The sequence below is a fragment of the Mizuhopecten yessoensis genome, unplaced genomic scaffold (assembly GCF_002113885.1).
Source record: "Mizuhopecten yessoensis strain PY_sf001 unplaced genomic scaffold, ASM211388v2 scaffold3049, whole genome shotgun sequence".
NCBI lineage: Eukaryota > Metazoa > Mollusca > Bivalvia > Pectinida > Pectinidae > Mizuhopecten > Mizuhopecten yessoensis.
This window is the reverse complement of record NW_018404850.1, coordinates 183,249-202,363: the sequence shown is the minus strand read 5'-3', so window position 1 is coordinate 202,363 and position 19,115 is coordinate 183,249. Positions and strand designations below refer to the sequence as shown.

Genomic DNA, 19,115 nt, shown 5'->3' with positions numbered 1-19,115 from the left:
CAGGTATAAACAATGACAGGTATAAACAATGTCAGGTATAAACAATATCAGGTATACAACTGAAACTAACTAAACCCAGAGTTTCTCATTAAGGATTCCTGTACAACTATCAAAAGCTGTAACAGCGAGTGAACACTTTTTACAAATCAGACATGGCTTTAATAAATCAAAGAAAACCAGGTATTGCAAACTTTTATGAAAAATAAGATAGATTGCACAAAGCATACAAATATCAACAATAGAGTGATCAGAGAGTCAGAATGTTATGGGACCCGACTGAGATTCGAACCCAGGAACCCCAATCGCAGTATGGTCACTGACACTAACCATACATCCTCGATATCCAGGTGTTACGCTCACTTTTGCTTTGTGCTCTCCTTGAATATTTCATAGCAAAATTAAAGGCACGAACATAGCTGTTTGATTGGTCTTGCGTAAAAAACACCTGATCAATCGCTAGGCTATACCTGGCCTATGAAGATGACAATTGAGAGACACCCGACTTCTAAGCCTGTAATTTTTTACCAATACGTGACCGCATTATTCTTTTGAAGTACATCGAAGGATCCCACTAATTTTCTTGTCTCATCAACAAGGTGTTAAACACTGGGCCTTCAATTTTGCTATGACATGTTCCAGGGGTGTAGAGAGGAAAGTAAGCGTAACCCCTGGATATTGAGGATGAGGGGTGTAGAAAGGAAAGTGAGCGTAACCCCTGGATATCGAGGATGAGGGGTGTAGACAGGAAAGTAAGCGTAACCCCTGGATACCGAGAATGGGGGGTGTAGAGAGCGATAGTACCGTAACCCCTGGATATCAAGGATGAGGGGTGTAGACAGGAAAGTAAGCGTAACCCCTGGATATCGAGGATGAGGGGTGTAGAGAGGAAAGTGAGCGTAACCCCTGGATACCGAGGATGAGGGGTGTAGAGAGCCATAGTACCGTAACCCCTGGATATCGAGGATGAGGGGGGTAGAGAGGAAAGGGAGCGTAACCCCTGGATATCCAGGATGAGGGGTGTATAGAGGAAAGTGAGTGTAACCCCCGGATATCGAGGATGAGGGGTGAAGAGATGAAAGTGAGCGTAACCCCTGGATATCGAGGATGAGGGGTGTAGAGAGCGAAAGTGAGCGTAACCCCTGGATATCGTGGATGAGGGGTGTAGAGAGGAAAGTGAGCGTAACCCCTGGATATCCTGGATGAGGGGTGTACAGAGGAAAGTGAGCGTAAAACCCTGGATACCGAGGATGATTCCAGGGGAGGAGAGAGGAAAGTGAGCGTAACCCCTGGATATCGAGGGTGATTCCAGGGGTGTAGAGAGGAAAGGGAGCGTAACCCCTGGATATCGAGGATGAGGGGTGAAGAGAGGAAATTGAGCGTAACCCCTGGATATCGAGGGTGATTCCAGGGGTGTAGAGAGGAAAGTGAGCGTAACCCCTGGATATCCTGGATGAGGGGTGTAGAGAGGAAAGTGAGCGTAAAACCCTGGATACCGAGGATGATTCCAGGGGAGGAGAGAGGAAAGTGAGCGTAACCCCTGGATATCCTCGATGAGGGGTGTAGAGAGGAAAGGGAGCGTAAAACCCTGGATACCGCGGATGATTCCAGGGGTGTAGAGAGGAAAGAGAGCGTAACCCCTGGATATCCTGGATGAGGGGTGTACAGAGGAAAGTGAGCGTAAAACCCTTTATACCGAGGATGATTCCAGGGGCGTAGAGAGGAAAGTGAGTGTACCCCCTGGATACCGAGGATGATTCCGGGGGTGTAGAGAGGAAAGTGAGCATAACCCCTGGATATCCTGGATGTGGGGAGTAGAGAGGAAAGTGAGTGTAATCCCTGGATATCAAGGATGAGGGGCGTAGACAGGAACGTGAGCGTAACCCCTGGTGATCGAGGATGAGGGGGGTAGAGAGGAAAGGGAGTGTAACCCCTGGATATCGAGCATGAGGGGTATAGAGAGGAAAGTGAGTGTAATCCCTGGATATCAAGGATGAGGGGCGTAGACAGGAACGTGAGCGTAACCCCTGGTGATCGAGGATGAGGGGGGTAGAGAGGAAAGTGAGCGTACCCCCTGGATATCCTGGATGAGGGGGGTAGAGAGGAAAGTGAGTGTACCCCCTGGATACCGAGGATGATTCCGGGGGTGTAGAGAGGAAAGTGAGCATAACCCCTGGATATCCTGGATGAGGGGTGTACAGAGGAAAGTGAGCGTAAAACCCTTTATACCGAGGATGATTCCAGGGGAGTAGAGAGGAAAGTGAGCGTAAAACCCTTTATACCGAGGATGATTCCAGGGGTATAGAGAGGAAAGTGAGTGTAATCCCTGGATATCAAGGATGAGGGGCGTAGACAGGAAAGAGAGCGTGACCCCTGGATATCGAGGATGAGGGGTGTAGAGAGGAAAGTGAGTGTAATCCCTAGATATCGTGGATGAGGGGTGTAGAGAGGAAAGTGATCGTAACCCCTGGATATCCAGGATGAGGGGTGTAGAGAGCGACAGTACTGTAACCCCTGGATATCGAGGATACCAACCATACTACCTGATCAGTGATAGCTTGACCATGTCCCACAACAGTTTTATCCAAAATGAAGTTAAAGGGACGCTTTTGTATGTATAAGCTAGAGACTACAGCGGTTTTAACTCTCCATTGTTTTACCTGCAGTGGAACAGCGTTCCTTAATACCTAAGGTCCTCATATCTAGGTCAAATACAAACTTAACTTACACAATAACACAGTACTCAATTCACCCTTGGACGTTCGTCTCAACCACTTTTCATATGCAACCTATTTACAGAATTAAGTAATGGCATTCTTCATCTTCATCTTTAAACCTTCATCTGTCAATATGGACGATTAACGAATTGTGGTCTTGTGCTGTAGTGCGTTGTTATGCACAGTGATATTTTTATTTATTTTTAATTGCTATAGGTTTAAAACAGGTTAAAAGCAGTGAGTGTTAGTTATGTTGTAGGTTTTGTATATGTTCGATTATGTTATATGTGGTGCATGTTCTAAATTCTTCTAGTGTTTTTGATTAGATGATTGTTTTGGGTAGAAGGTTTCACTGTGTTATGGTGGATGGAAAGAATGAATGTCTGTATGTGTCTTTGGATGTGTAGATATGTCTGTAACTATAAGGTCGTGTCCTTGATGTGTTCTGGTGTCTGCAGGGATAAGATTGCTAGTGTGTAGTGTTACTTGTTGGTGTATCATTTTGTAGAGAAGAATAATGTGTGTTCTTGCTCTGCATGTGTGTAGTGTTGGCCATTGCAAGTTATGTATCATGTCTGTGACTGAGCTTGTGATATGGTATTTGTTTAGGACGTATTGTGCTGCTCTTCATTGTACTTTTTCTAATTGATTTATGTTATTTGTGTAATGAGGGTCCCAAACTGAAGAGCTGTATTTGAGGTTTGGTCTTACATATGTATGTTCCTTTATGTGTGGTAAATTTATTTTTAGGTTGTGTTTCAGAAAGCCTAGTGATTTATTTGCATTTGTTGTGATGTTGTTAATGTGTTTGTTCGTTTTTAAGTTGTTTTGAAGTGTGATACCTAGATAGTTGTTTGAAGTTACAGATTTTAGTGTGTAATGTTATTCAGTAGTTTGTCGACTCCTTGGCTTTTTTGGGTCTGTTGTGAGGTGCCCGTTTTTATGAAGTGCTATGGTGTCTGTGTTTTCTTTTTTTGTGGTTTTGATGATCGAGAAGAGTTTTAAGGGTTGTATTTGTTCATTGTGCTGGGGTTTCGAGTTCGCCTATTGGTCATCCTAACTATGCTTAAAACAACAAGAAACTGCCAATGGCGATATGGCCAGATTGCTACAGTACATTTTCATGTAAAGCATCCCATGTGATAAGCATCCTTTAAGATATATAAGCCATGATGCAAGTTTAGTTGTTGTACAACAAGAAGTTACTTGGTAAGTGACCTAAACCAATCTTCTTAACCTGGTCAGTCAAGGGGAAATGTAAGTCAGAAGCAGCATCCGAAGCATTGAATGTGACAAGCATCCTTAGATACATAAGCCATGCTAGTTTAGTTGATGTAGGAAAAGTAGTTACTTGGTAAGTGACCTAAACAAAATACAACTCCAACACACACACAGGGAGATATATTAGCCAGGTGGCATAGGACTAGTAGTTAGCGCCTGATAAGGCAGCTCCTGCGGATTCCTCAATATTGTATTGATTAATGTATATGCTAATTGTATTGATTGTATAAAATTGTATATCTATGTACTATAAAGCACTTTAGAGTGGCTTATGTTAGCTAGGTAGGGCACTATATCAAATGTTGTATATTTATTAATAGATTTAAACCAAACTTCTTAACCTGATCAGTCAAGCGGAAAATGTAGGTCAGAAGCAGCATCCAAAGCATCAAGTGTGATAAACATCCTTAGATACATAAGCCATGCAAGTTTAGTTGATGTGGGATGATAATCAAAAACTTGGAAACTGAGCTTAACCCTTCTTCTTAACCTTAGTGCATACAGACAGACAGACAGACAGGCAGACAGATGGATGGATGGACAGTCAGACGGACGGACAGGAATCGCCAATCTATAAGCCCTGATTACGTTGCAATCCGGCCAAAAATCAGTTGAAGTAATTCTGACATTGACCTTTGACCTAGTGATTCTTGGAAACTTGAAATATAAGTATGATTAACTACAGTGACATTTTACTTTAACCTATAAATGTAGAAGTATCATTGCTGGGTCTGGCCCTGTTGGTTTAGTTGCCATATTCACGTTTTAAATGTCCATGTGACAGTAAAAATATAGATAAAACAAAACACGAATTATACTAGTCTTAATGTTTGGTTTTATATATATAAATATATGTGCCTTCACTTACCCATAAATTGTTTAAATATTTTGAACTTCAATGACATTTTCCAAAATTTCCTAAAAGATAGAGTTGTTGAATCAACTGATTTCTCATTGCTTCATTGGTTGAACTGACCTTTTTATGTCGGTACTTCCATAGCCAATATTGACTCCTGCGAACGGAATGCTGGGACAGTTTAAGATGAGTACAAGGCCGAACATGAGACTTCCAGTGACGGCTGCTATAGTTACGTGGAGAATCCTCTTGACATTCATATCAAACCTCTTGATGATGTACCCCCCCAGAAGAGTACCGCCCGCTCCTCCAGGAACAGCTACAAAACCTACAAACCACTTAACCCCCTAAATAAAGGATCACTGACACCTCCAGGAACAGCTACAAAACCTACAAACCACTTAACCCCCTAAATAAAGGGTCACTGACACCTCCAGGAACAGCTACAAAACCTACAAACCACTTAACCCCCTAAATAAAGGATCACTGACACCTCCAGGAACAGCTACAAAACCTACAAACCACTTAACCCCCTAAATAAAGGATCACTGACACCTCCAGGAACAGCTACAAAACCTACAAACCACTTAACCCCCTAAATAAAGGGTCACTGACACCTCCAGGAACAGCTACAAAACCTACAAACCACTTAACCCCCTAAATAAAGGATCACTGACACCTCCAGGAACAGCTACAAAACCTACAAACCACTTAACCCCCTAAATAAAGGGTCACTGACACCTCCAGGAACAGCTACAAAACCTACAAACCACTTAACCCCCTAAATAAAGGGTCACTGACACCTCCAGGAACAGCTACAAAACCTACAAACCACTTAACCCCCTAAATAAAGGATCACTGACACCTCCAGGAACAGCTACAAAACCTACAAACCACTTAACCCCCTAAATAAAGGGTCACTGACACCTCCAGGAACAGCTACAAAACCTACAAACCACTTAACCCCCTAAATAAAGGGTCACTGACACCTCCAGGAACAGCTACAAAACCTACAAACCACTTAACCCCCTAAATAAAGGGTCACTGACACCTCCAGGAACAGCTACAAAACCTACAAACCACTTAACCCCCTAAATAAAGGATCACTGACACCTCCAGGAACAGCTACAAAACCTACAAACCACTTAACCCCCTAAATAAAGGGTCACTGACACCTCCAGGAACAGCTACAAAACCTACAAACCACTTAACCCCCTAAATAAAGGGTCACTGACACCTCCAGGAACAGCTACAAAACCTACAAACCACTTAACCCCCTAAATAAAGGGTCACTGACACCTCCAGGAACAGCTACAAAACCTACAAACCACTTAACCCCCTAAATAAAGGGTCACTGACACCTCCAGGAACAGCTACAAAACCTACAAACCACTTAACCCCCTAAATAAAGGGTCACTGACACCTCCAGGAACAGCTACAAAACCTACAAACCACTTAACCCCCTAAATAAAGGGTCACTGACACCTCCAGGAACAGCTACAAAACCTACAAACCACTTAACCCCCTAAATAAAGGGTCACTGACACCTCCAGGAACAGCTACAAAACCTACAAACCACTTAACCCCCTAAATAAAGGGTCACTGACACCTCCAGGAACAGCTACAAAACCTACAAACCACTTAACCCCCTAAATAAAGGGTCACTGACACCTCCAGGAACAGCTACAAAACCTACAAACCACTTAACCCCCTAAATAAAGGGTCACTGACACCTCCAGGAACAGCTACAAAACCTACAAACCACTTAACCCCCTAAATAAAGGGTCACTGACACCTCCAGGAACAGCTACAAAACCTACAAACCACTTAACCCCCTAAATAAAGGGTCACTGACACCTCCAGGAACAGCTACAAAACCTACAAACCACTTAACCCCCTAAATAAAGGGTCACTGACACCTCCAGGAACAGCTACAAAACCTACAAACCACTTAACCCCCTAAATAAAGGATCACTGACACCTCCAGGAACAGCTACAAAACCTACAAACCACTTAACCCCCTAAATAAAGGATCACTGACACCTCCAGGAACAGCTACAAAACCTACAAACCACTTAACCCCCTAAATAAAGGATCACTGACACCTCCAGGAACAGCTACAAACCAAATCAAGAGGCCGAATAAGCCTGCGTCGCTCACCTGGTATTAATCTCACACTTGTAACCTTAAAAGTGGACCAATATTTTAATGGGCTTAATAAATCTAGTCTTATTAGAAGAGGTGATTGAAAGGTTTAACATTTGATCCTTGTGACCTTGAATTTAAACAACCTTTGTGGATATTTATCCCTTCTTGCTACTGCTAAATATCATCACTCTAGGCCTCGTGGTTATTCGGAAGAAGTGAACTATTTTAGAATAGTTCACATCTGTGACCTTGAAATCAGCATAAGCAATTCATTTAAACGAAATTGAAAGACCTTGATCCCAACGTGCTAACTGTGACGTTTGGTTATGCAGAGGATGTCGTTCAAAGGATTTGGAACACATTTGACCCTTGTGACCTTGAATGTGGATGAACGTTACTGATTTGAACTGTTTGATAGCTCTTCATCCTAACAAGCTACTGGACAAATATCATCATCATAGGAATTTTGGTTATTTAGAAGAAGTCATTTAAAGTTTTCAACATATCTGACGCTACAGTAACCTGGTAATTGGTGAATGTCATTCATTTAAACAAACTTAGTAGATCTTCATTTGAAAATGCTACTGGCCAAACTATAACCATCCTCTTAAACATATTTTTTTATTCAGAAGTTGGTTACATGTTTTCTAGAAAATTTGACCCCTGTGACCTTGAATATAGGTGTTGTGATATAAATAGCCCTTTATCCCAGAATGTAACTGGCCAATCATCAACCTAGGCCTTTTGGTTATTCAGTAGATGTTGTTCAAAGTTTTTAACACATTCGACCCTTATGACCATGAATATGAAGGTCGTTCATTCATAATCTCAAAATGTGGCCTGATATTTTTTAACAAATAATAACGTGACTTACCAACGTAGAGGGCAGCAGTAGAGGATGGCAGGCCAAACTGTATCTCTATAAACTTAGGGATAAACGTGGAAATACCAACCAACAGTATCCCTACAAAACAGAGAGTAAACCTTCATCAATACTGTCAATTATATAGTACAATACACTGTATTTACGGTATGAAAATGTGGGAGAAAAATAATCAATCACTCCTGTGTGATGTAGACAGATATCTCAACCCTCGGAATGAAATATTTTTTAGGTTTAATTAGCACTCGGCAAAACCTCTTGCTAAACCTAAAAAAAAATCTCTGTCTACATCACACAGGAGTGATAGATTCTATTATTCTCCCACTCTCGGGGGCAGAGCCTCTGGTTAGACAACCAAAAAACATCACCCCTCGGGTAGGAGATTTCTCTGTCACACCCTCAAGGCAGGGGAAGATTCTATTAATCTTTCCCTGACCACCGGAAGTGTGAACATCTCTGTCTAATGGAGGAGAAAAGTACATGATGCACATGGACATACCGTCTGTTGCTGTTGCGAGGCTGAGGAATACATAGGTGGGATTTGTAAGAAGCATCTTCAGTGATGTCCAAATGTTACCGAGACTGACAGTTCCCGTCGCCCCGTCTGGTGACATTCCCTTGTTTTTGTACACTTCCTTCTGACGTTCTGACACATACTGTGCTGAATCTGTTAATATATATAAGTTCACAGGAATGTTACTCACAATTTTATCAATTAATTTTCATCCAATATTTCATACCCTTTGGAAAGAAATTATAATTGTCTGTTTACTGAATTTTATATGTTTAAAATTATAACGTAGAAAATTAAAGTTGCTAAAAAGAATTCAGAGCCTTTTAATACATGTAGTAAGTACTTCCTGATTCACTGGTATCTGTTTTTAAAGCTGGGTAGATTATAAAATGTAGCCTGCAGACTTACTTGGTAGTACTGGAGGGAAGGCAGCTAAAGGGCCAGTAATAATTACAGCCAGCACTCCACAGAACACAAAGCCTACCCACCACGCCCCCACAAAGCGGGAACTTGTGGAGTCAATTGTCAAGCTGGAACACACAATCACAAGACAACATTCATGAAAGATGTTAAGCATTATTTACATAAAAGCACTGTTCAAAATAATGATACCAGAACCACCCAATTCCATGAATACTTCAGGTTTTGCTGACTTTGAGAAATATTTTTGAAAAAAACATTTCTGAGAACTCACTTAATTTTGATACTGACATCAACATTTTTTCCATGAATAAAAACACAAACTATCAAAGTATGACAAACAATCCATAGTCCGCATCTCCAGGCCAACTTTTGTATCTTAATACCAAAGGGGGATAACTCTCTTTGATCTATAGATGGAGGGGCTCAGAACCACATTTCAATACCTCTAACCACCTTTATCAAAACATTATTCAATATGGTGTAAAATCAAAGTATGACAAATAATCCATAGTCCGCATCTCCAGGCCAACTTTTGTATCCTAATACCAAAGGGGGATAACTCTCTTTGATCTATAGATGGAGGGGCTCAGAACCCCATTTCAATAGCTCTAGCCTGTGACCTTAAAGAAGTACCTACATGTAAAATCGGCAATTCCAGGAAATGGAGTGATGAACAAAGGGGAGTTACTCCGTATATTAGGGTAAAGTGACAGTGAGTCGGACGCCTCCTCTGTTAAAACTCAAATTGCTTTCGTTCTATATAATCTACTGAAATGCAATGGATATCATCCGATAGTCTACGTTTTTCTCTTTCAAATGCTTCTCGGAACTCTTCTCCTTTCATCATATAGCGTAAGACAAATCGAAACGAATCGCAATATGGCAATTTGATAGTGAGTCGGACGCTTTCTATATTGAGTCGGACACCTGATTTACCTTGTGATATAGAATCGGACAGTCTCCAGATGACCAAAAGCAAGAATGTTCTCGTTCAAATTATTGACTTTTTAAATGTATTTCATGGCCCTTTCCATTGTTTTACTTAACTTTCTTTTGTTGTACAGGCATCTTGACTTCATTTTCGCAGAAATTATTATTTATTACAAAATCTTGAGTGAAATCACTTGTCAAGACCTATTTCACCGTAGTTAGCTTGTGCTATTGGAACAACCCTCTACTATTAAAAGGTATGGTTTACGTTACTGTTTCGGAGTTGTCTTCATCTTACCAACATTGTTATTTAATCTTATGTAAATGAGTAGTCTGTTAATGGTGGCGAGCTTTATATAATTCGTTTAGTTTTCCATTTTACTAGATCTAATATTATACTCGCCAAGATAGAGAATTACAACGAACCTGGAAGAGGATAGGGACTGTCGGAGTAGAAACTGACACCGCATGACATGGTGTATTATACAGTTATAGAATGGGTATGAGGGAAATAGCACATTTATGGTCCCCCGAGGTGAAAAACTATTTCCCGAGGCGGCGAAGCCGTCGAAGGAAATAGTTTTTCACCAAGGGTGACCATAAATTTGCTTTTCCCCGAATTACCCATTCTTTAACTGTTTTATTATAACGAAACAAATAATTCATCCAGTAAAGTCAATTGTACAAATGAATTTATTTATTCATTTCCTTTTACAATTTCAAAGACTGAAAGAGAAAAAAATACAATAGGAAGTACTGTATGCATCGTCGTTGATGATATCTTTATTTCTAACATTCAAGAAGTGTTTTTATAGACTGAATCTCATAGTCACCATTGTTTCCCTACCATATCTAGATCTACTGCAGTAGTCCTATCCTGGTTTTTTTTAAAAGAGCTTGCATGACCCTACTCGTCGACGCTTCCGTCATTCCGTTCTGTTAAATAAGATTAAAGTGAATTCACGCCAGTCTTTATAACAGCTTTTGTATTTAGGTTACGTTTAGCGTCCAAAATCTGCTGTAACTCCTCTTTACAACGACAAAACAGCCTTCATCGGTGGCCATTTTCGCTGTTGTCATTTCGCCGCCTCAGGAAATAGTTTTTCACCTCGGGGGACCATAAATGTGCTATTTCCCTCATACCCATTCTATAATTGTATAATACATTATCACTAAGGTGGAATAGGCGCAAAACAAAGCACGCTTTATTTTAGTGCGTACATTATTGGTAATAAAGCTGCCAAATAATAATATCTGATCAATGAACACATTTTACACAATACAGATCTATATACACGTAAAACAAAGTAAAAGTTTCAATTACAAATTAACGGAAACCATTATGCATATATTCTCTGTTTAGAGTTCATATCAGGTCATTTTGTCGGACCTTTCCCGCGTCCACGTCAACGACCACGACCACATCCACGTCCACTTCCCTTATTGGTAACGGCAAGTGCTTTTGCTGCTCTTTTCTTTTCACATTCTAAACGTTATTCCCTCCTAATTAGTTCCTGTATAATTTTTAATTCAGATGCTTTCTTCCGTGGGTCAAATATCTCATCTGCCGTTATTACAAAATATTCCTGTGCTGGTCTTTTCTTTGGTAATTTGGGTAACGGAAACACTGAGTGTATTGCCAACTGAGGAGGCTGTTGTACTGAAGGGATAGGAAGTTTTGGAGAAAAAGACAATGAATTGGACAGTGTGGATAGCAAGGAAGAGATGGGCAACGAAGCTGGAAGTGGTGGCAGCGAGGAAGAGATGGGCATCATAGCTGGAAGTGGCGGTGGCGAGGAAGAGATGGGCATCATAGCTGGAAGTGGCGGCGGTGAGGAAGAGATGGGCATATAAGGCACAGAAATTAATGCAGAAGCGTTATATACTTTGTTATTNTATACGGGGGCAGGCTCCTATGGAGAATTAACATTACTGGAAACAGGCCCTTTAACATATTTTTGTGTCCGACTCAATATCGAATTGGGTACTTTTGTTTAAACTTGAAAAACAAAACACCAGTTAGAAAATGCTTTAAAATGTCTAGAAAATAACGTTATTCTAACATATTTCTTTCTTTTCAGTATATTCTTTTCTCTTCATGCAAGAGCTTTATCAAATCCCAGTCGTATCATTACGATTGAAACTGAACAATTCTTATTTGGGTTAGCTCAAAATTCCCGCTGACTGGACTTCTCTGGGACCGTATTGAAAAGGACAGGAAGGGCATTAGTAACCAAAGAAAGATAACTCTATGTTCATAAGAAGCTTGTTTAAGCATAGCTACAGGGAAAGACCGGATTGTAAGGATAGAAAACCACATAAAACAACAAAGAAAGTGTCCGACTTTATATCGTGTCCGACTCACTGTCACTTTACCCTATAAGTTGCAAATGAGACCTGATAACAAGACACTCTATGACTGTAAGTGGTATTCTCATGCAAAATTTGGAAACTGTATATGTCTTAGATAAAGTGATAAATGGTGAACTTTGTACATACTAGGGAGTATGACCTGATTTCTGTTATGACTCTCAGCCATCCTTGGATATCACGTACAAAATTTGGTAACTTTAAAAAAGTAAATTTGTATGCAAGATCTGCATGAAAGATGAGGTGAAGAACAGTGACTATAAGTAAGGGATATAGCTCTGTATAACTGAGCTGAAATCCATACATTATTACATATACATATTGTAGGTGTAGCCTCCGAACAAAATAGATTTATCACATAATGTACCGTGTTATCACGGAATTAGATTAGATTGTTATCCAAGTCCGTGGTGTTATCCAGTATCACATAATGTACTGTGTTATCACGGAATTAGATTAGATTGTTATCTAAGTCCGTGGTGTTATCCAGTATCACATAATGTACCGTGTTATCACGAATTAGATTAGATTGTTATCTAAGTCCGTGGTGTTATTCAGTATCACATAATGTACCGTGTTATCACGGAATTAGATTAGATTGTTATCTAAGTTCGTGGTGTTATCCAGTGAATATACCTATGTCATATTTTTTGCGTATTAACCCATGTAATATATATGACCTATTCAGCCCTGTGATTGGTTGTAAGTTTCAATTGTGACGTCACGCCAAGGACAAGTACATGACATCACAGACCTGAGCACTGGAGTCAAACTGGTGGCTTTACACGAATAAATGCCACAAATCTTGATTATGTGATAAAAGGATCTTACACTTGTTTTCATTTCATATGAAATTTATGAAACTCGTCACAAATTTTTCATTTTAGCTTTTTTCATAAATCTCATATGAAATGGAAAGTCATGTAAGATCCTATATTTTTATCACAATAGTACATACTACCTCAGCAAAATGTAACGTTTGACTGTTCTTTGTATAGATCAAGTTTTTTTTATATGGATTTGGATTTCTGATAATTTTCATTTTTTATATAAGACATCTTTATATTACCTACCTGCCTGTATCGACTACATTGAAATCCACATACACATCTAACAACACACCGCCCAACAGGAACCCGAGTGCCGGACCAAGGATGCTGGCACCATAATATATACCTACAATAAAACAGTACTACAGACATGTATATCCTTCAAAAAGATACATTTTTATAAATACCTCCTAATTTTAATTATTGTCCTTTTATTTTAGTTATATTTATCGTTTCATTAAAAAAAAAAAATCTTTTTTTTTTTTTGGAAATATGTGACTCAAACACACTTAAGCATAAAACTTATATTTTAATGAGTTAAATAATTATCATATTTTTTAATTCCTGAATGTAACCCTCAGTTAAGAATAGTTGAAACAGGCTTCAAGATTATTACATTACAAATCAATCACTTTTATGATAAATTATTTCATTTTTAGCAATAACTATTCTTTCCCAATTGCTATTTCAATGATAACACCTTGTCATCCTGCAAGTTACTTAAATGTAAGGTTTGGCAATTACAGGTGAACGAGTACAATGTATTAGAGATATACTTGTCTTTCACTCAGGTTTACTTTACAATGTTACCTTAAAGCTGTTCGTTAACATTTCATTTTATTTAAACTCATAAGTGTCACCCAGAAAAAAACAATATTTATAGCCATGTACCATGTACACCCGGAGATAAACAACACTCATATCAGAACGACATCCACAAGAAAGCAATACCTGGTACATATGATTTTACGACCTTATTTATACACGTAGGTGATGAACTTTGATTAGATTAGATATAGACTGACTACAGTATTTCTATTTCAGATTATTTTATAGCTTAGATCATAGATACAGGACTTGAGCAGCAGATAAAGTCTATGACTGCCCTCTCCTAGACAGAAGCGTATATATAGCGTCCTTAGAACGCAAAAAAACAGAATTACACAAAAAATCTCTGTGTTCCTCATGTCCAAATGGTCACCACTAAACAAAAACAAAGCTTGACACCATGTCATCAGGATACCATCATATAATTGTATTTAATTGTTAACTAGATACTAATACTACTCACTGGCACTTAAAATGTGTCTTTAAATAACCATCTTGGATACCAATTTTCATGCTTCCAAATTCTTTAAACCATTTTCCAACAAAAGGCCCCCTCACCCCCTACCAGGGTGCTGCCCTGAACCCTGTGGAGACCTAGACAGATCCCTGACCCGTCACCTGGGCTTACATGTAGCCTTTAGCCCAGCTATGCACCGGTAATATGACTAAAATTTACATGAATATATTTTAGCATAACCGCAAATCCACATATACAGAGCTTTATGTGTCTATTTGAAAATCTTGTTCCTGTAAGGAATTGTAAAAGGAATAAAGACCCTTCAGGTTTCACGGCAGGTGATATATAGAACTGTATACCTAGGTAGAAGGAAGAAGACCGTACAGGGACACTCTCCTCGATGAAGGCCGTCGCCAGGGTGTACAGCGGTGTGGTTCCTGCTCCCATTAGGATCATAGAGGCATAGAACAAGTACTGTAACAGAGGTCAAGGTCAACATATAGATGTACATGCATGTATTGTTACAGAAGTCAAGGTCAACATATAGATGTACAGTTGTATATGCATGTATTGTAACAGAGGTCAAGGTCAACATATAGATGTACATGTACTGTACCAATCCTACAAGTACTGTAACAGAGGTCAAGGTCAACATATAGATGTACATGTACTGTACCAATCCTACAAGTACTGTGACAGAGGTCAAGGTCAACATATAGATGTTCATGAATTGTACCAAAGCCAAGAATTCTTAGCAGTACCTTATAATTTGATAGTGAGTTAGTTTGATCTCCAACACATGATGACGCGGCCGAGTTTCCCAGTACACACAGTCCACCATCGTCTATTCCAGAATCGTATATCCCAGACAGGAAGTGAGGAAAAGCAAACAGGATGCAAGAAAGTCCAAACAGTAAAAAGCCTATACCAATATAACGTGGCTTTGAGCCTAGTCCCCCGAAGTAGCTGACTGGAAGTATAAGAATGGCGGAGGAGATATCGTAGGCACTGGCGACAAGTCCGGACTCGGCGCTCGTCAGATCATAACGTCGCTCAATGGAGGATATAATCACATTCACGAATCCGCTAATAGCCATCATCTATAAAAAATAATAAATAATAAAAATAAATAACTTAAGTTAACTAAAGTTTTTCTTTTCCTCAAATGTAATTATATAAAAAGGAAAAAGAATACAGCCCTTCACTCCAAATATCTCAGCCTTTTTTTTATTAAGACTTTTTATATCTGGACTTAAGACAACTCTTGGTTATTGAAATTCCTTCTATAGCCCTTTATTCCATCATGCTACTGGCCAAATATTATGACACTAGTCAGTCAGTGTATTTAGGAGAAGACTTTTACATCCTTAACAGATTTGACCCCTGTGACTATGAAAATGGAATTAGGTCAGTCACTTGATTTAACTTCATAGCGTTTTATTCAAACAAGCTTTAGGCCTAATATCCAAGCCCAGTGCCTCTTGGTGGATTATTCAGAAGAGGAAATGTTAAGTTTTTAACTACTACATGTTCTATATACTATATACTGAATACATTGTACATTATTTTCTACATTTCTATTAAGTACAATATGTTTGCATTATTCTGTATCTGGTGAAAAGGACTATACAAATACAGTATCAGAAATAAACTTTTCCTAATACATTTGACCCCATGTGACCTCATCCTCGATATCCAGGGGTTACGCTCACTTTTGCTCTCTACACCCCTGGAATATGTCATAGCAAAATTGAAGGCACGAAGATAGCTGTTTGATTGGTCTCAGGTAAAAAAAATGACCAATCGCTAGGCTGATACCTGTCCTTTGAAGATTACAAAGGAGAGACACCCAACTTCAAAGCCTGTCAATTTTTACCATTACGTGACTGCAAGATTTTTTTGATGTACATCAAAGGATCGAACTAGTCTTCTTGTCTCATCAACAAGTAGTCCGAATTATTCTGACATTTTATCAACTTTTTTCATATCGTTCTGTCGTCGATTAACGTCAGAACTACAGCCCTCTATAATGTGCGGGAAATATGCAACCTGCGCCCGGAGCGCACTTCAAACTGATATTTTAAAAACAAATTGTCACTTTCACACACATGTCGCACATGGATCGAAAGATCTATTCTTTATGCACAAGATGAACATACATAACATGCCTCAAACAACCAATACAATCACTAAAAACATATTTTTTCAAACTTACTCTGTTTTACTCTAGTTTTTTGATAGCCCCGCCTTCTAATGCCACGTGACTTAGATTTCTCCAGCCTACGTCATAACGTTGGGAAATACCTTCAGTAACGTGAGATCTCGTCAAGTCATGTGGCATTGCTCATGGCCTAATTTCAATTAAAAACATGGGTTGGTGTAGAAAACGTTGGAAAAAGAGCTAGAACTCTGGGTTATCAAAGAGCTAGAACTCTGGATTATCAAAGAGCTAGTACTCTGGGTTACCAAAGAGCTAGTACTCTAGGTTATCAAAGAGCTAGTACTCTTGGTTATCAAAGAGCTAGTACTCTAGATTATCAAAGAGCTAGTACTCTGGGTTACCAAAGAGCTTAGAACACTAGGTTATCAAAGAGCTAGTCCTCTGGGTTATCAAAGAGCTAGTAACTCTGGGTTATCAAAGAGCTTAGGTACTCTGGGTTATAAAAGAGCTAGTACTCTGGGTTATCAAAGAGCTTGTACACTGGGTTATCAAAGAGCTGGTACGTACACTGGGTTATCAAAGAGCTTGTACTCTGGGTTATCAAAGAGCTTGTACACTGGGTTATCAAAGAGCTTGTACACTGGGTTATCAAAGAGCTGGTACGTACTCTGGGTTATCAAAGAGCTGGTACATACTCTGGGTTATCAAAAAGCTTGTACACTGGGTTATCAAAGAGCTGGTACGTACACTGGGTTATCAAAGAGCTAGAACTCTGGATTCAAATCCAGTCAGTTTTACTGTTACACTGCCACAGGATTCTCATTTATTAAACAAGGACTCTGAGATTTTAGGTATGCATAATTCTGTACCAGGTTCCATGTTAGCCGACTTAGGTTTTTTCAGCAGGGTGAGGCATAAAGGAACATTTCTTTTGTCGTCAGATTTTTTTTTTAACTGTATATGTTGATATGTTTAATATAATTTTGGACACTGGTATAATACCGAAAAGTTGAAGTACAGGAATAATCAATCCAATCTATAAGAACAAAGGTGATTGCAAAAAGTTGGATAATTACAGGGCTATTACGTTGGTCTCATGCTTGGGGAAAGTTTTTATGTCGATTAAGCTGCAATTATACATAAATTCCACGATCAGTTTATTCAATCCTGGTTAAAATTGACACCTCATCCAGAGGGCGATTGTACTCTACGTATACATCAAAATATTGCTTTGGTTTAGAAGACTATTTGATACGATTAAATGCAAAAGATAGGAAAATTATCTGCAAATTTAGAACTTCAAATATTAAGCTTCCAGTAGAAACAGGAAGATGGGTGGGAATTCAAAGACAGGACAGAATATGCCCACTCTGTAATACTGGTATTGGGGACGAGTTTCATTACTTATATACTCGTAATAATGATATGTGTGAAATAAAAATCTTAAAAAATCTTGAATCTTGTTGTGTAAGCGTGCACTTTCTATATGTATACTAGCTTAAACTCAGATGCTTGCGACCTAGGAGTGTGAGTTTAAGCTAGCATACATACAGAAAGTGTAACCTTTTGTATTACCAACAATACATGTCTTGTAATAAGAACACCTTATAAATGACAAAATTGCCTCTCTTAACTCTTACCTCAGTACTTACTTAAATTATTTCTAATAATTTACATATATATAAAAATATAAATATAAACTTTATTCATTTTACAACAATTATGAAACAAGTTATGTCAACTTATTATATATAAATCACTCTTAAGCTTGTTGGCCCTGATGTTAGCGTGTGCGGGGTCTTAGTGTTGGAGGAAACCAGAGAATCCGGAGAAAACCCACGTGATCGGACAGGTGACCCCATACCTTTTCACGTCCGATCGGGGAATCAAACCCCAGCCGCCTTGCTGAATGGCGAGTGCACTATCCACTGCACCACCCGACCACCCCATATATATGTATGTATACTTTGTAAAATTACCTACTTCAATTCACTGTGTGTATTGCTACCAGCTGAGTGATATCCCTTTCAGAAATTATTTCATAAAGGCACTGTATTAAATCATAAAATGTAATTATGTCTATAGCATACAACAGATACTATTACAAGGTTATGTAATTATATAAAAACCATTAGTCCCATATCTGTCAACTATTGCTGATCAGGAAGTACTTCAATCCCCACAGTCACATGACCTGTATACAGTACATTGTATCCCCACTAAGAAAGTGAGTCACATATATCTGTTTACATTGTATCTCACACTCAGACTGAACATAAATCAACTGGATTTAAGGACCACAATCTACAACCACAATCCCATGCCGACTTGGGTAAAGTAATATTGCAAAATTTACTGCACATATTGTATACCAGTATTTCACTGTTCTAAAAGATAGAAATAATGGTTTGGTCCAATTATAATCACACAAGTATCCACTGTTTACCAGCAAAATATAATTATATAATGGTATAATGGACTTTACGGTCAGGTGCAGGCATACTAAAATGACCAAGCGTGACCAGTGACGTTTTTAAAGGTAATATAGCTATAGCCAAACAAAAAATGTTTATTTCAGGTAACATGCCTGAAAAAAGGGAAGGTCAGTAGGCAAACAATTCTATTTTAATGTTAATTTTATATTTTAGTAAATTAATATTATGCTATATTTCAAATTTTACAATGCATTTCCACACATTACAATGGCTATTGATTTATCA

General features: G+C 38.9%; 1 protein-coding gene across 2 annotated transcripts in view; it reads right to left on the bottom strand.

Moving 5' to 3' along the window:
- LOC110446913 (solute carrier organic anion transporter family member 4A1-like) overlaps positions 1–19,115 on the bottom strand; it is a 34,682-nt gene that overhangs the window by 10,355 nt on the left and 5,212 nt on the right. For both annotated transcript variants that reach the window (XM_021492253.1, XM_021492254.1), the window contains exons 2-8: positions 14,996–15,334; positions 14,594–14,708; positions 13,193–13,295; positions 8,805–8,926; positions 8,382–8,549; positions 7,874–7,963; positions 4,972–5,179 (exon numbers count right to left, since the gene is read on the bottom strand). In XM_021492253.1, the coding sequence (XP_021347928.1) occupies positions 4,972–5,179; positions 7,874–7,963; positions 8,382–8,549; positions 8,805–8,926; positions 13,193–13,295; positions 14,594–14,708; positions 14,996–15,334 (1,145 nt within the window). The remainder of the gene's footprint in view (positions 1–4,971; positions 5,180–7,873; positions 7,964–8,381; positions 8,550–8,804; positions 8,927–13,192; positions 13,296–14,593; positions 14,709–14,995; positions 15,335–19,115) is intronic.